General features: G+C 30.9%; 1 protein-coding gene and 1 long non-coding RNA gene across 5 annotated transcripts in view; one reads left to right on the forward strand and one right to left on the reverse strand.

Moving 5' to 3' along the window:
• Window positions 1-2,645: 2,645 nt before the first annotated feature.
• LOC127706541 (uncharacterized) lies at window positions 2,646-6,152 on the forward strand. The gene is made up of 3 exons (XR_007984534.1): window positions 2,646-2,742; window positions 4,612-4,791; window positions 6,014-6,152. It is a non-coding gene; the product is annotated as an uncharacterized LOC127706541 (long non-coding RNA).
• A 15,222-nt stretch (window positions 6,153-21,374) lies between these two features.
• Window positions 21,375-23,293, reverse strand: part of LOC127706519 (tetraspanin-18-like) — a 32,463-nt gene continuing 30,544 nt past the window's right edge. For all 4 annotated transcript variants that reach the window (XM_052211186.1, XM_052211185.1, XM_052211188.1 and 1 more), the window contains one exon: window positions 21,375-22,991. In XM_052211186.1, the coding sequence (XP_052067146.1) occupies window positions 22,926-22,991 (66 nt within the window). In that variant the 3' untranslated portion in view covers window positions 21,375-22,925. The remainder of the gene's footprint in view (window positions 22,992-23,293) is intronic.

Genomic DNA, 23,293 nt, shown 5'->3' on the forward strand with positions numbered 1-23,293 from the left:
TATGGTAGTGGGTCATTGATATAGACAAAATGATAAGTAAGAGATTTATAATTACGATGATATGACTGTGTCTACGCCAATGAGAAAAGTTGAAAATATTCATCACATTCAACGAACATTGTTGTTAATGTCTTATCTGCGACCGTTTGTTTAGTTTAGTTTTGCCTTTCGTTTCACTGACATACACCAACCCGAAAAATTAACATTCTAATTCGGAAACAAGATTAGTCGATTTCTAATTCAGATCATTGTAACTCCCGGTAGTATTTCCTGACCCATATGGATAATGATAGCCTTTTTATAATTTTCACCACTTTCTAACACTGCCCAAAAACCTATATACACAGTTAACTGAAGCACTTTCATTATAATATTCAGAAATGAAATTTAAATATGTATCATGACCGTTTACTTTTTTTGCTATCTTTATAAAACTTAGGCCACTAGTGCTTTTAGGTCTTTTATCATGCAGTAAATACAATATTTAAAAATATTATCAAAAATTCATTTTCACCTGTATGTAAAACTATTTCATACTTTTCTACACTTGATTCATCCCTCAGCTTGGAAAAGTATGTTCAGTAGATACTGTATTTTTTTTGTCAAATCACAGTGATCAGATACATTGTCTTAAGTACACAAAAGAGCAACATGAACTCTGCAGGAATGTAAATACTACCGTGCCACCTATATTCAGCTGTGTAAGTCAAATGACTGGTGAATAAGGCATCAAAATTTAACAGGTTTTGCAGATTTTGACACAGTGTTTCTAAAGTAAAATATGTCTTATAGCTGAATTGAGCATAGCCTTTGTTTGTGGCATCTTGATATAATGAGACACCAGATATTTCAGACGACAAATTGTTCTTGGTGACGACTGTGTCTGACATTTTTAATCAAGATTACATCCGAATCAGTACCCGTTGTGAAAATCGTAAATTCAGCTGTGTGTACATCCCAGGGAAGATGCCATCCTCTTAACTTAATTTTTTTCAATTGATATAGATTTATCGTTGTACGGAGTAATGAAGTGTTCGTTTGACATATCGTACATAAGTATTTTACCTGAATTGCAAACTTCCCAAACACTATATCCATAGTCGTAACGAAAAAAGAGGAAAAAGTAACTACGTGGGCAATTCAAACTCATAAGTCGATATAAACTGACAACACCATGCTATAAATCAAAATACAAAGAAAAAACGAACAAGTTAAGAAAACACAACATAGAAAACTAAAGATTAAGTAAATACAACCCCACTACAAACAGAGGGTAATCGCAGAAAAGAAGAATGAAATGAAAAAACAAATGAAGATTTATGTTATTGTTTCTGAACGAATGTGTGCTTTTTGTAGTTCGGTACTTTTGTTATTCTTGTTTGCTCACTCACTATATCAGACTGCTTTGGGATTTCATTCTTATAATATAAAAATGATAAGGGATTAAGGTGATTTTGAGATTTTTTTTATTTGTAATGCAGTCAAAATCCCACTTGCGCACCGATTGAAAAATATTACGTGAAAGTTCAAATCTAGAGTATGGTTTCAATATAGAAGCACCGGCTACTGTGCAGATGATATCCTCTGAGACAGATAATCAAATAGCATCAGTTTTTTCGTGATATTTATTTTTTTTTTTTTAAACATTTGATACAATTGGTTTTGGTGCGTTCAATACGTATTTCTGAAATAACCTTCATAAGGTCAAAAATGTCATAGATATAAGGTCTAAATGAAGAACGAAATTGGTATTTTCGGTACAAATAAAAATAAAAATTCAAACTCCTTTAGAGCAAAACACTCTGGGCACATGAACAGAAAAATAAACCTTTGATGGAAAGGTAAGAAATAAAAGGTTCATTGTAAACGGAATTGAATCATCGAAATATCTATAAACAAAAAAATAAGATTTTCGGTTTAAATCATTGTAATATTTCACTAGTATTTAATACACTCTAGTAATGACTTTAACTAAAAGTATTTCTATGTTTTAAAGCACAGGAAATTGAAAAGTAAGTAACACATCTATATCAAATTACATTTAGTTTTAACAATAATTATTCAAAAAAATTAGATTAAAATGAAAATCATTTGGTAACAGTATAAGCCTTTGTAATCCCTTCTCACATTTCATTTACTCTTTTTTAAGGTAAATGATTGCTTTCATATAAATTCTTTAAAAAAACGAAGAGTTTCTCAATGACAATTTCAAAGACATAAATATCCAATCAGCGAAAGAATAACATTTCGCGGGGATGTGTCTAATGTCGAATTAGATTGCACATGAACTATTTTCAAATAAAAAACGAAGCGTACTACGACCACTTTCTTATATATCAATTTAATGTGATCTGAAAGTTTATTCGGAAACCGATTGATACAAAATATAACATTTACATTGATTAAGCTGTTTGATTTAAAAGGGGATGTTAGAAAAAGGCGCATTAATGCTATTATGTTGCTTCAGTTTGATTTTCTTTCCTTGGTTGGTGGGTACACCTGTCCTGAAAGGAGAAAATCAAGTACATTTGAAAGATTGGTTCATCGATGAACCTATTTTTCAACTAGGTCATGGAAGTCTTACTGCATGCACATCGCATTGTGTTATGATAGATGAGTCAATGTCTATGTTTTACAATGGAGCTGCGCAAAAGTGCATTTGCATTAACACTGGATACATAAAGAGACCTTCAGCATTAGGACAAAGTGCTGCTGGGTGGAACTATTATCTAATTTTAGACGGTAAGAAACGTTTGTTAAATAAGGTATATAAGCATTAAGTATCTGAATAAGTGTTAGTGTTACTTGTCGACATACTTATACTCGGCTGTACTGTATACAATCATTTAAATAAGACAAAAATATAGCTATTACAATGGAATTGACATAAGAAAAGTTGCCAAAAAAGACGATAGTAGAAAGGAAGGCAAAGCATAAATGGAATTTATTATTCAGATAAAGTCCTTTTGTTATGCTGCTTCAAACGTGATATATTGAAGACTTAATACAAATGTTCAGACAAATTTATATAACTGACTATACGTAATAAGCTGTCAGCATTGTTGAAGGTTGTACGATGACCTATAGTTGCTCATAGCTGCTCAAATAGAATAATGTGGAAAAACGACTGAAATCGACACCATTACGAATTGCTTGACCGATACACCATGTCTATGTATTCACTTACTAGAGCCATGATGTCCCTGCCTTTGATCTTCAGATACCAAATAGTGGTTTAATCTGTCCTATTATCTATTGTGTTCTATTCCCGATTGTAACATTTTGACTGAGCGTGGATTCGCATACAGAACTGCAGAACTAACTAACACTACCAAATGTGGTTGTACTCGCACAACAATATAGAAATAAGTGGATGTCATATAATTTCCCAAGAGATAACTATCTTTAAGAGTCTGAATGACGTGGATATAAATATAAGCGACAAAAATTCCCATTTCTCTGCAATAATATACCCATTTATCGATCGTATTGCGTTAACATATCTCAGCTAAACGTTACGCTCGTGCATATTCATATTATACGGCCTTAGCGTATATAAAATTTAACATTACAAAACTAAAACCCATTTGTATGAAAAGATACAATTGTATAATAAGGTGAAACTCCGGTAATAACACTTATCTAAGAAATTGATTTAGTCGTTTTGTATTCCAAATATTTACCTTCTATACACACCTAAAACTGCTCATCGAACTTATAATTATTTTCTTCTCAGTATCAATTATTTAATTATTGAAAATAAAATTCATATACTACTTAACAAGATTAAATAAAATCAATATGCTTTTGATTAACTATGATTTAAACATGGAGATATAACTTTCATAAATCCAAGACTGCTATATTCAAACCTAGCATGTAAAATATTTCCTAAAGGGGGAATACAAATAACCGCTCCTGGCTTCCTCAACATCTACAACTGTTCTATGTCATCACCAGAGACATACTTTCAGTTTTAATGAGAAGGTAACACTGATCCCAACTAAATATCCTTTATTTGTGTACATTTGTATGGACAGACAGTAACTATCAAAATACACAGACAACTAAAACGCTACAAACATGGACCCAACCTTACATCTGGATTGACCTTATGTACTCCGGAAGGATAAACAGTTTTATTGTTGTCCTAACTTTGACTATAATCAGCGATGGATCAGTAGTCTACAATAAAGTTTTTGAGGGAAAAATATTTGCAAACAACAATTGTATTAATTTTGCTAGTAAACATGTCTCTTTTATGGAAAACATTATAATTTTTCGTCTCATTGCAGTATTTTCCTGATTAAATTTGGATACTGTAAATTGAAAAACCATTGTAATGTTTATATTGATGAAAACAATGAGACAGTATCAGGTTCGCATTCATAATTTCAGTAGTAATTTTCCTTCATAAAATGTTTGCAATCGCAATAATTAAATTGCGCATATTTACCAGTAGTCAATGATTCGCAATTATAAATGCACGCATTATTTCTGAATTTACAGTAACCTGAACTTTTTATTTGTTTTATAAAACTAGTGTTTAAATTAAGGAGACCGTATAAACACGTAAATGTGTAAAACATATTGTGTATTTTCCTTTTTTAGAACGCTGTTCCAGAGAATCTGGCTATGTGTACAGCAAAATATTTAACAGTTGCTACAAGCTCCACCCGGAAAACGCTTCCTTATCATATGCTGATTATAGTCCTATCTGTGAAAATGAAGGGGGTGAACTTATGAAAATTGATTCAGAGAAGAAACAACAACATATTGCAGATTTTCTTGGTTTGTATTTCTTAAAAAGAAAACTTGTTTCAATCTCGTTTTTTTTCCACCCGTTTGAAAATATTTTGTCTTCAAACCATACATCGATTCCCACCTTCGAGACCATGCAGTAATTGAATCGACTTCCCTCAAATCTATCACACCGTCTCTTATCAGTTCGACATAAAAAAAAAAGATTTATAGTGTTGAAATTTCAAAATCTTAGACTTTTTCTAGTTATTGGTTATAAAACCCAAAAGTATATTTTTTAAAACTCATGTTATGTATCTTTTCTATAAGTTTCATATTTATGCTTTGATATACGTAGACTTTCTCAATTCTCAATTTTATTATTTATAAAACTAATAGTTTAATTCTTATCAATCCTAACATTTTATTTCATAATATCTATAACTAGCTTTAGATTATTATTAATCGGATTAAAATCAGGTTTTTTTTCATAAATAATGATTCGAAATATTTTTATCTTCTCTATTACGTTTTGTCTTGGTCTGTATCCACAATATTAAATAACTATTTATACATATGAATTTTACCGCAAATACAACTGAGGAATGTAAAAATGATCCTAAAATATAATATTGTCTGAAGTTTAACCACTATCCCTCTCATAACTCCAGTATTTAAAAAAATGTGTGTTGTTTTTATTTTGTTTCTAATAAACGAGTTAACTATTGTAACAACTATTGGCAATCTGACACACGATTAAAACTGACTGAACAAAAATAATTATCAAACAGAAATAGCATTAACGGAATCAATTTCACTACTTAATATTAACATTAATATTTTCAAATATAAGTCATTTTATACATAGTTCCTTGTCTACTTCTACTGTTTTGAAAAAAGAAAAAAAAACGAATGTAATACTAAACATTTCCTTCTTAAATATTAAATCAGTTTTGACGTCCGAATGACAAATAAATAGTCAATATTCTGTTTGATGTATATAAATAGACTTATGTACATAAGATCCCATTAAAGTGTGGAACATAAGAGATGACTGTAGTTTTTCGTCAAAGATAAATTTGCTGTAAATTAACCTTAAGGGAAACAGATGCGTTAATTGCAAAATGGAGCGAGACAGGATACATCGACAAAGAATGTGTCTCCTGATATGAATGCATCATTCAATATAATAAGAACAATAAATCAAGAACAAAACAAAACACAAAACAAATAAAATTTGTAAATTACTGATGTCGTTGTTTTAATTTTCTAGATCAGTTCGAAATTACTACATGGATTATGTTCCAAGGATATCATCGAACAGCAGAGTTACATTGGTACTATAACGATGGGTCAATTATGTCTTATTTTAATTGGCACCCCACTCAGCCTGAAAATACTTTATATCGCGTTGAAGAAACCATTGGTATGAAAAGATATGATGGCTATAAATGGCATGATATATGGTTATACTTTAAAGGAGCATTCTTGTGTGAAAGAAGAATCTTGGAATATTGATGATTTTTGTATTCAAACAGGACTATATGTAGACAAGTTCCACTGTGTTGTCATATTCCATGAAGACAGAATTCCTTCATTTCATGCTCTTTGGTTGTGTCAACATGGAATACAAGTTTTAATAGTTTTCCATCCATCGATATATATGTACCATGAAAGAACTATTTATATTCTTAAAACAATAGATGACATATCAGACACGTTCGAAAGGCTACAATTTTGATTTAAACAAGTGAAAACGTTCACAATTCAAACATACACATCGAATAACTTTACAGAAGATTTATTTGCATACCGAAGAACTCCTACAAATGATTTTAAATCCCAGATTCGCTCAAAATACAACGTTTGTGCAGTCACGCAAGTTTACCTTATACTTTGTTGGGATTAGAACATGGATGCGTTAAAATAAAACCAGAAAGAAGAGCGAATAAGCTATTAGCGTGGACATCGTCATATCAAAATAAACTAACAAATCAAAAATATATATATTACAAAATACGTTGTATATCAATTGTTCATAAGAAATCATCTTTTTAGTGGATGTCCATGTTATTTAACCTGATGTTTAATTAAAAATAATACAGAGATGCAAATGTAGCTTTTGTTAGATTAAATCAGCTTAAATGTAAAACTTTCACTTTAATGTTGCTATTACACAGGGGTGTGCATAGATCAATATAACTGGTCGTTAGTTCGACAACCATTCATAAGTGACTAGGTGCATATGAAACGTTCTGAAAATATTCACTACTAATTGTAATTGCTCAATTCTTGTCTAAATTATTATTACAGTCTTTCATCAGTATTAACAAACTGAGATTTTTCGGTATACGCCAATGAAGCAGCAACCCAACTACCCAAAACGTATCTAGAGCTGAATTCATCAATTGCAATTTACCAAAGAACACTTTTTTTTTTGTATAAACTATACCCGTACATGTATTATAAAGTAGAATGGCACTAGAGTTGTAAATGGCTTTTGACGACTATGTGCCCATTTTAGCATGACAATACAATGCCTAATCAAAGTCAGGATAAGCATGTGGTGTAATACATACTGCTTCGTGTTTCGTCTACATAAGACCCATCGAAGATACAAGGTTTATAATTTGGTTCGCCAGCTGCGCGTTTTGTCTACACGAGACTCATCAATGACGTTAAAATCATAACAGCTGGAAGGCCGAATCAATTACGTAGTTGAAGAGCATTTAAAACAGAAAAGTACAAGAAATTAGCAAATAATGCTAGAAGAAATTACCCCTATAGATGTTACATTTGTTATAACTTAATCAAAATCAAACTTTATATATAAAAGGTTACTTATTTAGAAAGCTATTACTTATATAATTCTAAATGTGACAAATTAAACACTTAATTTCTTCTCTAGGTGTGATACCACCATTGTTTTTCCTCTATTAGTCTTTGTTAAAAAAAATGTGCAGAATTTTTCTTTATTCAAATAAAGAAATACTTGGCATGAGTAGAGTTTTATCTTGTCTACAGTACTACCAGAACTACAGACAAAATTTCACATAACATTTCATTGCATACAATATATTAACCATCACTGGAAGTTAACCAACCAAATTTTCACACCTTTTTTTCCTGTGTAACCATGTAACCTCAAGATTCCAAAATATTCTATAGAAACACCAAATAAAAAAGAATGGTGCTTTGAAACACCCAAGGTATATGTTTATGACTCAGAAATTTTTTACTGCAATGAAAGGTAGGATTAATTTCCTACAACTGTCAAATTAAAGGGAATATTTTCTTTCGAACCTTTTTCGTATGCAACGGGATGTGACGTACTAGAATTTGGTGGTATTACACCTGAAGAAGGTTTTTTTTGTTGAATAAACTGAATGTGATTTTTTTTTCCTTTGTAATACTGGTTATTTCAAGCATTACTGTCAAGTTTTGTCATAATCAGTTCAATAGTTTGAGAAAAATCTAGTATAATGTAAAACGACATCTACAGCGATTCGAGCAAAATTTCTTCGAAAAACACAAATCAAGCCGCATCATGATAGAATATAGTGTGGACCAATAAATGATTACATATTTATCTCATCTGCCCACAAACAGTTGAATATGATACAAAAGATGATTCTAGGATGATAAATACCACTAATGGATCTCATTGTTTTCATTATAAGGTCCCTTTTTGTCCATTTATACCTCTCATTTCCTCAAAATTTCAACTTTTTAGGCCAATAAATCAAAATGCGGGGTTAATTTCACACATTTATGAACGAAATGTGATAATAAATGAGTAATTGAAGTATTCAAGCTGATTGAACTATACATATAAAATTTAACTGACTTCATAGAGGTTTCAATATGTCTTTACGTAAAATGTAAATTTACGCCGCGCTCCAGAGAGGGACATAAAAAGCTTACCCTTTAGTGAATAATGTGTTGTTACTGCTTCAAAATAATTTTATTTACTTATAACTGTATATATATTAAAGTATTAATTAGGAAAAGTTTTCTATTATAGCAAAATGTAAGAAATAAGGAGAAAAAGTCAGAAAAAGCTCCCCAAAACACTAAGTATGGCTTGCTCTGTCTACTAATATTCATGGTAGAGTCCTATTTTAAGGCAATTTTCTCTTAAAATATGTTTTTGAAACTCAATCCACTCAGAATATTTCATTTTTGTAATATTTCACTTAAATAGCATGAAATTTTAACAAATGAGAGTACATACAAGGTCAAAGGTACATGTGCATCTCATAGTAGGTGTAATACCACTATTTTTTCCCCTATTAGTCTTTGTTAAATTTGTACTTTTCAAAAAATTGTGCAGAATTTATCTTTGTTTCAAATAATGAAATACTTGGTATGAGTAAAGTTTTATCCTGTCCAGTACTACAGACAAAATTTCACATAACATTTCGTTGCATATAAGATAATAACCATCACTAGAAGTTAACCAATCAAATTTTCACCCCTTTTTTTTCCTGTGTACAAGCTTTAGTAAACATGAAACCTCAAGTTTCCAAAATATTCTATAGAAACACCAAATAAAAAAAGAATGGTGCTTTGAAACACCCAAGGTATATGTTTATGACTCAGAAATTTTTTACTGCAATGAAAGGTAGGAGAGGTTAAGATACAGATGTATGTGTAACTAATAAAGATGATCAATGTAATAAAAGATAATGAAAACATGCAAATAGCTATCAGATTTATAGCTTTTAAATTAATCCTACCTTTCATTGCAGTAAAAAATTTCTGAGTCATAAACATATACCTTGGGTGTTTCAAATTTCTTTTAAAGCTGTATTGTTGGCTTATTTAATTATCTCCATATGAAAGCTTTATATCCCAGTTACAGCTGATATTTACAATTCATTTGTCGTACCTTAACATGTTCGGACGCATGAAATTATTAAACGTGTTGTTTTCAATTTTTTACATCACTGGGTCGATACCTCTGCTGGTGGACTAACAGTCCCCGAGGGTATCATCAGCTCAGTAGTCAGTACATCGGTACTGACATGATTTATTACAAACCTTTCTAAAATTGTCCGTTGTTAAATTTTGAAATTATAAAGAAACTAAGGTTTCAACTTCCTCAGGCAAAGTTGACCTTAGATGAATTTGGCTATTTGTTTTAGGTTTTTTTGTCATATAGCTCTTCAACTGTTTCGGTACTTATACTTCCCTCGGATTTCAAATGTTTGGCTTTTAGCGTTCCTGGTGAAGGTAAATCCAGAAAAGCGCTTCGGCGCATGAAATTATTAAACGTGTTGTTTTCAATATTTTATATATTGTGCAAATTGTTAAATGTACTTTTACATTTTGTCGATGGCTTGTATTGCTAAAATATACAACAAACTTAAGCTAAAAAGAAAAGTATTTTTTTCTGACTTAGAAAAATATATATCAATCGGATCCGGCAATATTTATTTGAAAAAAAAACTTAGTTGAACTTTGGTTAATAGTTGTCTAGTTGGCAATCATACCACATCTCCATATTTTTATATTATATTATTACACACAGCTGGATTTTGCATTTTGTTGTGCATTAGGTGTTATGGTTATTACTGTGATCGCAGTTACAAATCTTATCATTACTTTTGTCACTTGTGAGAAAGTCGTGCTGGTTCATTAACAAGGTTAAAGCTAAAACCTGTTAATAACAATGCAGGAAAAGATGATTATCTGATAAAATTAACCAACAATGAAACAAGTAGCTACCAAGTTGAAGAACTCATATTTTAGATATGTTGACTGACACAAGTTATGGGCGCCAGTATGGAAAGTAAATGCAGCCCAGAAAAGTGTTATATTAGAGCCTTCAAAGTTATCAATTAAATGATTGGTACATATAAGTATAACCTTAAGATTTTGCATTGCGATAGATTTAGAGATCAGAAATTGCATTTTGCATAAGGAAATAATTTAAGCTTTGTGTTAACATAATTAAAAACTACTACGAGTTCAAAACGTAAGATGTTTGTTGAGTAGTGACAACAGAAATTAAGAAACTAAGATTTTTGAATGGAGCCCTAATTTGCAAGACATTTATCAACATGTAGCGTTAAACTAATTGAGTGTTGATAAGTTGTAGTTTATCTCTGTATAGAGAGCCGTTTCTTAAGGACCGAGAGCTGGCAGTGGCGTAGTAATTGTACGTATATTTTTTTAAACAGCTGCTGGTCGAATTTCTGTACGCACTCTTTTTTTTTCGGGATAAGAGTTTTGACAGTAAAAATGTAACAAATATTCAGAAGTAGCTACATCATCTGTATCGTATTTTCGAGAGAAAATGTTTTGCTCCATTTAAAGATAAGAGTTTTTTTTTCATTAAACTAAAATTGCACTCGAAATTAAACAAGCGGATCCTAATAGCCTGGATCTTTCGCCTGTGCAGAACATATATCTGTAGTGCTGATCATTTTTACAGCTTTTTGGCGACTGATTTTAAATATATTATGGTTTTCAAGATAGAAAACAATTAATGCCTTTCATCCGTATGTTTTATTTCTAGACAGAGTGGTCATATTGATAAAATGACTTGAGAAAACAACAGACTTAATATAATACATCCTAAGAATTATTCAGTTAAAGTTTGGTAGAGATTGGTCCCCTGTTTTCAGACGTGACGATATTTGAGAAAGTGTGAAAAAAATGACGACAATGGACACCAAGTAATGAAATCAACCATGGCCGTATGACTTAAAACTGATGTTCCTACAAAATTTATTAAATTGCAAGATAAAACTGTTTTGTTAAACAAAAATGAAACTATATTCGAAATTCAAAGCTTTGAGATTGGGAACATAGGTGCTTCGTTTGAAGGAAGCATCTTCAGTAGACAACCGTCTTTCCTATTTGAACTAACTACATGTGTATGTTCCTCACATGTACCTGATTTCATTCCAGATTTTTTTTAGATTAGTAATGCTCAGTCATAAGTTTTCCGGGTAGTGTTCTGAAGACTATAGTTTTTCTTTTTGTCATTTTTTCTTTTTGCAATGAAATTATCGGGTTTTTCGACTTATATAATTTTTGTAATTGTTCTCTTTGTTTTTGCTGCCCCTTTTTTTATGAGTATGACTAACATGAGATATTACCTCAGCATCAAATATTGTATGCTGGTTAATGGAAAAATAACATCATTATGATATTATACTATTAAAAATTTATCTATTATATAAAAAAAAAATTAAACTTATGTAGTGACAATGACAATAACACATCAAACCAATAAAGAAAGCTTTGCTCGACAGTATGCATCTTATGCTTGTATTCATTAATCAGCTAATGCAAATTTCGAATGATATGTATTTCTTTAAGTATCAACATTAGTAGGTCAAAAATTAAATAAATTTATCGTTTATAGGTGAAGGGATTTGTTTTCGTCATTTCAATCTTCAATTAATAAAATAATGGTCAGGAATCAGCCTTTTAATGAAGCTTTTGCAGTTGCCCTAAATACCACCATCAGCAAATAGGGATTATTTTGCTTTTCATTGTTTAGATAACACATCGATTGTTGTCAATATTAGGAGATAATAATTTACCATATTTAAAAAAGAGGTAATAAAGGTGCTTAAGGAATATACAAAGTATATACAGTAAAAATATGCTTCTTCGATTGTCGAAAGTGGAAGACATGTTGAGAAGCTTATTCTCGTTCAATATTCGAATGAATACTGTTTGCACCACGCGCTTTACAATCACAAATCCGGCTATTTCTTTATGTTAGCTCATTATTACATACTATATTAGTTGTTTTATCAAATATGACTGAAAATTGATATTGTGGAAGAAAACCCTTCCTGAGCAACTTCAATTACCCCCGGTTTAAGTTAGTGTTCGTACATTTCGGTGTAGTGTCATGAGGACTGTTGTTTCTCTGTCCTTCATTTAACGCTTTGGTCAAGGTGTTATATGTGTATTTATCGGAAATGTAGGAATCATCTTGTCCCTACGCCCATTTGTTTGGGTATTTTTCCATTCATATGTCCATCCATTAGACTAAAAACACTTTGTGATGAGCAATACTCCTCCTACATCGCTTGATAAATTTTAGTAAGTTAAAAGTTTTGACGTGCACATATGTAGATTGTACATGAAGTAATTTTATTCATGATTAACACATTCAAATAGAGTTAAATAGCAAGGAATTCAAATTCACCATAACAGTCCTGCTTTTAAGTTATCTCATTGTTTACGCTTGTTTTTCTAACATTTAAACATACTATTTTGTATGGTTGTTTTTGTCAACTAATATCAGACAGTTATTGCAGTTATGAGATCTTCGCACCATTAGAAAACCAAACGAACAGATTATAGCATGCACAGCATTGGAATGAAGAAAAAAAACGATGGTTCTTATTTATGTGATTGTACGGATAAAGTTGAATGGGTTTCCTTTATAATTTAGTTTTGGAAAAAGAGAAAGGACATCACTTCTAACCAACAAATTTTGACAACCAATGTGATTAGAGAAATAACGCGAATACAATTAGTCTCGTTTTCCCGTAGTATGAAAATAAAGTGTGAAAATCGTAAAAAAAATCGCTCCCAGGTCATCAGCCGAGGGCTTAACGCATCAACATGAAAAATGCTATGTTTTGTCAGAAAATGCCTACTTTTAAAAAAAAGTTCTTAGTGATACTGACTATGTGGTATGTGTTTTGCTCATTGTTGAAGGCCGTACGGTGACATATAGTTGTCATTTGGTCTCTAGTGGAGAGTTGTCTCATAAGCAATCATACCACATCTTCTTATTCCTATATTGGTGATGATTGGTTGAAATGTAAGTGTGACAAATCTATTTTGGGGTAGAAAATCTGTAGTATTTCAAAATATGCAATGTTTTGTAAACAGTAAATTTATAATTATGACCATATCAGTGATAATTAATGTCAACGCAGAAGTGCTGATTCTCTCGGGGAGGAAACCCCAACCAGCAGTGGCATCGACCCAGTGATTGTAAATAAACTCATCCTAGATACCAGGCTTAACTTGTGTACGACAGGCGCGCGTTTTGTCTACAAAAGACACTTAAGTGTACAATCAAAAAAGTTTAAAAGGCTAAATAAAGTGAGAAGTTGAAGAGCATTGAAGACCTAAAATTCCAAAAGGTTTTGCAAAATACAACATGCAACTGCATGTAACTGCAACATTTCAATGTTTTAAAAGAAAAATACGTAGTTTGATAGGGTTTCCTACTTCGGACAAGCACACAGAACATTTTCAGTGCCTAGAATATAATTGTGTTTAGTTTTTTCGCCAATGTAAGATGCAGCTGAATCAGCCAAGAATGATAATACTGAAATTAAAAACAAAATAACAAGAAAAGACAGAAGAGTTTCTGATAGGCTGGCAAATAAACTACACATTGAAATATCAAACTTTAGCGTCATTAAAAGCATGCATCCCGTATGCATTAGTTCCTTCAAACATTTTTGCATTTTTTAATGTGTTTCTTCAACCTAAAATTGACTACATACAATTTTTTTTAACGTAGAACAGCTTTTTGCAGATGGTGGTTTTTGTTGTTTTTTTTGGGCAACTGAATCGGTTGTTATGATTGGCTGTGTAATCAACAAGAAGCGTAATTCTATGATGTCAAAAACTTCCTAAGCACTAAATGAAATATGTTATTTGGTTTTATGGTGATTAACAATTGAATCACATACAAATATTTGGTTTTCCCTCATTTTTATCATTTTAGCTGGAATTTATGGGAAAAGGCGCTATTCATTAAAAATACGTCATTTATATCTTTAATATATATTTATATTATTATAAAGTGCGTTTGATAATTGACTTATAGTCTCTGTTCTAAAAGTTTTTCATATTTCAATACAGAATTTTATTATTTAGAAGATAGAATATTAAAAAATGCTGACGTCTTGTAAAATAAGAAATTGTCCGTCCTTGACCTTTTAATGTGATTTGACAGAAATTGCACCGTACGAATATTTGACGACCGGGCAAAAAAAGATACTCTTTCGAATGGTATATGATTTAGCCGTATGTTAGGTGTGTGCATCAAAAATGAAGTTTTATGGTTTATGTCACTCGAGTATTATTGACAAAATTTGGTGAGATTATCAAAAAGACATAATAGGTAAATTGGGATCCAGGAGCCAAAACTGTGTAAACATACATCACAGACATACATCTCAACTGACTAAAACATTCAAACAAACATACAAATAAATCTAACAAAGACGCAAAAAATATTAGCTGTAGTCGATAGTAAATTTGACAAAGACGGCAAAAATAAATTTTTGTAGTTAGTAGTAAATTTGACAAAGGCGCCAACAAAAAAGTTTTAGTGATTTATAATTTTCACAGTATTACGTCTTCAAATACCAGACCAGTCGTCTTATCTGTAATTCTATGGCTTGTGATATTTTGCCTGAGTATGGATTGGCATAACAGGAGATACGGTTCAATCATGATTTTTTTTCGTCAAAATTATCTCCCCATTACGCCATCTAGTTTCTACAATCGTAAAAATGGAAGCCATTGTAGGAACGATGTGCTGTCAGTTTAGCTCTAGAAAAACGATAAATTTATCCACATAGCATCATTACGATCCTTTTATGCAGGTTGTATTTTAAAAGACAAAGGTATCTACTAGCTATCGGACATCATTTAATGTACTGTTATGCCTTTAGGCAACTTAAAACTATTGTCTGATCGGTTGTCAGGGGGAATTTTCGAAAAGTTCAAAACATTTTGAAAAATTCTAATTAAATATCTCGTGGAAGGGCAGACTTACAATTTTAGAGGTCAAAGACTAATAACCCTAGATAACATACACAATTTTTTTTGAAGTTATGCATTTTCAAAATTCACTCCACTTGTAAAGTCTGTCGTCAAGTACTTTTAACAAAAATTTGTTATTCAAACCCACCTTCTGTTATGACTTGTTATGACTCATTAGAAAGGTAGTTTGCTTGACCCATATATCTCCTTTTTTAGAACTGTGGATATTAATATTATTATATCAACCTGTACCCTAAATATATATAAAAAAAATAATGGAATCTGAAGCGAGATGATGTATCAAATATTTTTGTTTTATACGTTTTCAAGACAGAATAGTCAACTCAAAATCGCCTGAACGCCTGAATATTAAAAGTTGTACTTGACTTTCTCTTTTCGATGAAATTATTGCCCATTTTTAGGATTTTTTCCCAAAAAAAAACTGTCGCAGGTGGCAGCGATGCAAATTATTCTTTAAAAAGATCAATTTTTTATCTTTCTGCGGAATTTTTTTTTGGCGGAATTTATGCTTATGCACAAAAAAGATCCACATGTATTTGCACCTACCACAATCGACTGTTTTGTGAAAATTTGTCTCTAATTTAAAAGATAACAAATATGTCGAAGCTCCATACTATAATTTAAGTTCAAAAACATATATAAGACGCATAAAAATCCTAAATAATGCACCTTCATTAAACTTTTAAAGGCCATATAAACAGATATACGAACTTGGTCTTTTTCACTTTCTCTAATAAAGAGTTCCATTTCTTTTGTTCAATTTCAACAGGGTATCCGCCTGGGTTACCCTGTCAACGCACCTGCTCCCGCTCCGTTTAGAGTTTATACGATTCCCTCAGGTTCTATTTGTTACTCTGATTTGTATCTTCTAAATCGAATTATGAGATTTGGATATCAATAAACTATTTTTGCCTAAATTAATAGGTATTGGCGTCTTAATGGCAATATCTTTATTTAATATTCGATATATCCATGACACCTTAAATGCTTCAACACGACTTTCAATATAAAGCATACTTAAACCTCCGTGTACATAACTTATAACCATCATCATATATTATCTATTTTTTCATTCCAGATATAGTTTAATATATTATTCTAAATTTTTATGTTTCTCTAAAAAAAAAAAATTTTTAGTGTGTGATACCTTGATTTGTCTTCTTAATCGATTGATGAGATTTGAGCATCGGTAAACTAGTACTACCTAAATTTACTGAAATTATGATCAAATTTTGTTGATAACACATGTTAACGTATCGATAAAAAAACTGTACAATAACCATTGGAAAAAAGAGAAAAGAACACCAAGGAGGCCATCGAAAATCATTAGTCTAATAAAAACAGACAGCACAATGGCATAAAAAGCAAAGGAAGAAAATAGTAAAATAACAAAAACACCGAACTCCAAGGAAAATTCAAAACGGAAAGTCGTTTATCAAATGGCAAAATCAAAAGCTCAAACACATCAAACGAATGGAAAACCAAACATTGACGATCCATTTTGGTTTGATTAATAGTCGTACATCACCTCACCAAAAACCTGGGTATACCCTTTAAATATTTATTCCTTTTTTTAAAATCGCACATCAAACACATTCATATAATGTAAACTTTCAAGTTAACATTGAATGCCTTGAAATGATAACATCAGAGTGTTGACATGCTTCAGCAAAACAATTTTGTAAACGCATCTAATATTTTTGTTAAACACAGATCAAACATACTGTGTTAACTTTCCAGTAAACATATCATACTTCAAATGAAAATTATATCAAACAGAAAAGCTTAAATAGTTTATTGCTTGTTATGTTGATATGAATATTTCAAGATATTGTAAAATATACTATTATCTTTAGATTAATGATAGTATTAAAATACATAGAAGACATTCTTTTTTTTAATAATCGACCAGTGTTTAAATTTCAAGAATATTACTTTCTTTTTCCTCAAGCATTTATTTATTAATAAGGCCACAAACGCCTCAAACACAAAAATGGAAACGAACCGACTTGTTCGGAGCTTTGTTCAAATAAAACTTTTAAACTGGTGTTATTTTCTGCGTAATCAAAGCATATGACCATATTAAAAGGAACATTTGTAAACTTGTGCAGCTTTGTCGATATAAAAATAAGGAGACGTGGTATGATTGCCACTTAGACAACTATCTATCAGAGTGTAAATGACATGGATGTAATATATGTCATCGTACGTCCTTCAACAATGAGCAAAACCATACCGTATAGTCAGTTTTTTTAACTGCAGCATAGCTTATAGTCACAATAAATCATAGCAATTTGAACGTAATTAAAAAATATTTCACGGTAATTAATTATGATAGTTTCGTTTTATTCCTCTTTTTTATTGCATGCCATTTGAAATGAAACCGATTTCTATATTGAATTTTATTCTGAACTTTCCATCTTTCGTTTCTGGGATGAAAAGAACGACATTTCAAACATTCATGAATATATAATTCTTGCCCATTGTTCTACCTGTAATTCTAAATGAACGAATGGCTGACAATGCAGATGGATATCCAGCAAATTTCCCGCGCAAGAAACGACAAAAGACAAAACTGTTCCAGATTACATATCAATAGGACGGTCATCGAAAAACGGGAGATTTTTTTATTTCACTTGAAAACCCCAAAACCTCATATATCTTGTAAACTGAACTAAAACTGTATGTAAAGTTCAATATGTACACCAAACAGCACTTTTATTTGTTTGTTCCAGAAACTGAAGAACATCTATACTGTTTCAGCAGACTTAAAGATTGATTCACTGTCGCTTAGGGCAACATAAACACAGTATTATTTTTTTAGTGAAGGTTAATTGAGAAGTGACCATCGAAAGTAGTAAACCACAACGCCACATGTTCCTTCATCTTAACGGAATAGTAAGCAGTTCCAGCTTCTCTAATTACACTACCCCCTTTTGGGTAGTTAAAGTGCATTAATACGTCCTGAAGGAGGATAGGAGGGTCGGATTATTGTATTTGTGAAAGATACATATTCGGTGTCATACCAAGTCATGAAAGCATCCGTAAAAAACATTCAAAAAGATGACCTCAACTTTACTTTTAAAGGTTCTAGTTGTGTACCTTCAATGTATACTAGTCAACAAAAGAAACGATACAAGGCAATGTATTTTCCATATATAATGAAATTGTACACACTGTATATAGGTAAATAATTGCCCAATTGGTCTAAAATTGTTATTTTCTTATCAAAACATTGATTTAAGGCATAAACGCGATTTTTTTTTTTTTTTGCAATTTTTGTTTATTTCAAAAATCGTATTTTCACCTAAAAATTAAATAAATCGATATTAGAACTTAAAACTTTAAACTTAAAAATGGTCTGCTTAAAATTTTGAATGCCTTTGCAGATATTTGAGTACTTAATTCTCATCTTCGAAATTAAATGCCGACTTTTTGTCATCATTTTCCGCAACATAAATTTGACCCCTGTGTTCAATAACAAGGTATTTTCTCACTTTCCAATTTGGACAGATTCTTTTAATCATATACATATAAATAAATTTGGTGTATTTACTGTCTTCTGATTGGTTAAAAGTATTACCTTTATTTTCAATGTTGTCAATTTTTATGGCGACACGCCCACTCTCACGTTCTGTATTCATACGCCAACATGTGTGTACGTTGTTATTGTTAATATAAATAATATAAAAAACTCTTTGAGCCTAATTTTTGATAGAAATTTATTTATAATGAATGGCTTTTATTTATTTTGAATTTATTGAACCATAAAATTAATTTTTGACTCTTCACATTTCGCGGATTATTCAATGTGAAGAGTCAAAAATTAATTTTATGGTTCAATAAATTCAAAATAAATGATAGCCATTCATTAATTGCTTTGCATAATAACTGATGCATAAATATTCTAAGATTACAAAGAGACAAAATACGTAAAAACATTGTTGAAAAGTCTTTTAAAATTGTGATAGAGATAGGCGTATCTCGATCACAATTTTTTAACACTTACACTTATTATCTGCATATGGGATACACATTTCCCAACTCATTCAGTATTCAAGAGCTTGCAACTGCTACTCAGACTGACTTTATGAAACGTCACCAGTGTCTGAGCAGAAAGTTGATGAGCCAAGGTTATGTCAAAGAACATCTCTTCCTTTTTCTAAATAGGTTCATTGGAAGATACCAAGACTTTGTTGATAAATATTCCGTATCAAGTTCAGAAATAATACATGATGGTCTTAAAGTATAGATTCTAGGTACTGACGTTGTTTATCGTCTTAATTATTTTTTTCGAAAACTAAGGATTTTCTTATCCCAGGAATAGATTACCTTAGCCGTATTTGGCAACAACTTTTTGGAATTTTGGGTCCTCAATGCTCTTCAACTTTGTAATTGTTTGACTTTATAACTATTTTGATCTGAGCGTCACTGATGAGTCTTATGTAGACGAAACGCGCGTCTGGCGTATTAAATTATAATCCTGGTACCTTTGATAACTTTTTACGTGTTATAGTGGTCTTTTTGTATGTCATTGTATATTTTTAACCTTTACTTTTAAGTTCATTTTTGGTAATATACTTTTGGCGTGGCTCAGTACTTATACATCCCGCCATTGTGTTATTGTGCTATGGCCAATTTTGTATTCTTATCTTTTATTTTTGCTTATGTACTTTGTTAATAGAGTGTCTTTATGCTAATTTTTTTTTTCTTTGTTGAAATAGCTATTTGTTTTTATAGTGATTAGATTATATTACAATGTTGACTGCTGTACCCCAATTTTTGACATTTTTTACCTATTATGTCTGTTTGTTTTACTTAAACATTGTTTTACTCAAACATTGTTGTCAATATAATGGAATTCTTTGCGACTGTCATACAGGTGAGAGCTTTAGCTAGCTATAAAACCAGGTTTAATACACCATTTTCTACATAAGGAAATGCCTGTACCCAGTCAGGAATATGACAGTTGTTTTCCATTCGTTTGATGTGTTTGAGGTTTTGATTGTGCCAATTGAAAAAGAACTTTCCGTTTTGAATTTTCCTTGGAGTTCGGTTTTTTTGTTATTTTACTTTTTACTCGTCAGGATATCAAGTTCATTATAGCAGTAATACCCTGGTATCTATGATGAGTTTATATCAAGTGGCCAATCTACTGTGTTATCTGTGTCATTAATTGAGTAGAATATGCTGACTTTTCCGGAGCAAACGAGTTCAACATCGATTTTATTGTAATATTTTGTGAAATATTGGTGCTGTCAGTCTTTGTTCTACTTTTATTGTTTGTCTACTGGGCATTGTCTCCAAAATTTTGCAAGGGAACTTTACGATAGCGTTTTGTATGAAGCTGTGTCTCGATTTTAACCATTCGGAATGAAATAAAACGTAATTTTGAATGTTCTAAAAGAAAGTAAGAATACACCAAAGCAGCAACCGAGAGTCGAAGATGGAAAAAGAACCTCGTGTTAAAAACATACAAAGCAAATAGCAGTATCAAAGACATAACGCAGGAACTAATTGATAAATTGATTGTTGTGTATTAAACATCATAAAAAGATCTTAAGCAAGATGAAAGCCCAATTTGTTTTAAATCTTTAAATTCGGGACTTTTTGTGAATAAAAATTGCAAAACAGTGTCAGGTATTCACAAAATAATGTTGAGACCATGGTGAGTCAACTGTTTACCACTTATTGGTACAGTCGTGCTCAGGTACATATTTTTCTTAAATATGGTCTCCATATAAGAACGACGTGTCAGTCATCAGATAAAAAGAATAACTTGGTTCCTTAGTACATTGTATGTCTAACATAAGATCATAACATTTTTTTCAAATTACAACGTCAAATTTGCATAAATTAAGATTTATTTAACACCGTATTGCAAACATTTATTGAAAATAAATCAGAGCCTTCACTTGCATATCAAACCTGAAAACTATATGAATATATCTTCTGACGAAAATGATATATGTACATGTATATAAAAAATGTTGCAAAAAACAATAGTATTCAAAGCCATTCTAGAAACCAAGGGTGCTGCATTTACTTGAGAATCTATAAATTGCTACAAAGCAGTACAAAAATTCTTTCTACAAACTGTATCTTGAATAAAACACATTTATGCAAATTTGTGAAGGAATAAAGGTTATTATAAATACCAGTTATGGTGTCAAACGTAAAATGTCACCGTTTTACGATCTGTTCCGAACAAAGTCGATGTATCTATTTTGAGAATTGATGCTATATGCATCATACCGTTGGTTTTCTAACTGTCATAGGCGTTGGCAGTCAAACAAATTACGGAATAGGAAAAGAAATATATATGTACAACAAATTAACAAAAAAACATCTCTCGATTCCCTAAACTAGTAGACCTTTCAATGTTCCTTCGATTGAATATAAAACATTTTTAAGGTCTGCTGATTTTGAGCTTATTATATTATAGACACACTTGCCTATTGTTGAACACCATATGTTGACCACCTCATACTTTTTGTTTTCCGGTGCTGGGTTGATGTCTCATCGGCGTATATCCTGCATCTTCTTTTATCATTAGGAAAATTAAATTCAAACTCAACTAATAACCTGTTTATATAACATATAATCTCTATAAGGATATCAAAAGGGCATTTTATGTGTAGGATTTGATTCGTAAGAAGATAGGTTGACCAAAAACATTATTAAGATATTTTGTTAATCAAAACCTTATTAGAAAAGTATCCTAATATAATTTTTTAATAATAAGACCTCTTATGAATTTTTATGAAATAAATTATCATTTTATATATACTAATAAAACGAATAACACGTGTTCTTCGTTAGTAATGTTCAAAACTAAAAACATAAATGTTTAGAGCATTAAATAAAAGTGCACGATAGAATAGTTATATTTATGTTGAAAAAATCCATCCAAGCATACTAGAAGGATTACATGTAATGGCGAAACTAACCAAAAACAGTGTAAAGCAAAACAATAAAAAAATCATTTTCCAATAGACAATCGGTTTTTTAACAGAGTATCCTGAACTAAACACAAGACATCTGCCTTCCATTGATATTACACAAATAGGAATATTACGTATAGTTTTGATAACAAAGGCATCTAATGTACTACATGAAGTTCGATGAATAATGCTTGTTGAGTATCAATATTCCATTAGTATGTTAACATTTTGTTCCATATATAATCAAAAGATTAAATTATAATGCCTTGCACAAAATATTTTTGTGTTCACAAATAGTCTCTTAGAATACCATTTATATAGCAACAATTGTTACTGCTGATGATTGATATCGCTGTACTAAATTTCGGCCCAATGTATATTGCAGCAGCAAAATTTAAAGAATATTTCTCACAATAGAAATACACTTAACAGTGAACACACAGTAAACCATTATCATTCCCAGTCATAATATTCTGTCCGGTTCCGGCACAAAATAGAAGCAAATATTATTCCAAGAATCTGTAAAATGAAAGGAAATAAAAAAAAATTAAAATGTCTATATGTTGGTGCTGGATATTTTCAATTGAAAAGTACATACAACACCTTATCTTATAAAACCTCTATGTTAAATCTGATAATAAGAATCAAAATAAAATATTTCAATTACATGTATAATTCATAGTGACAGTGCATTCATGTTAAAAATAACATAACAAAAATATATGTATGTTTTTATGCTTAAATTATTAGTGCCTAGCATATTATGTATGATCAATGGAAGGCAATCCCGAATATCATGTCATAGGATTTGACTTGAAATA

This window comes from Mytilus californianus, unplaced genomic scaffold, assembly GCF_021869535.1.
Source record: "Mytilus californianus isolate M0D057914Y unplaced genomic scaffold, xbMytCali1.0.p SCAF_6, whole genome shotgun sequence".
Taxonomy (NCBI): Eukaryota; Metazoa; Mollusca; class Bivalvia; order Mytilida; family Mytilidae; genus Mytilus; species Mytilus californianus.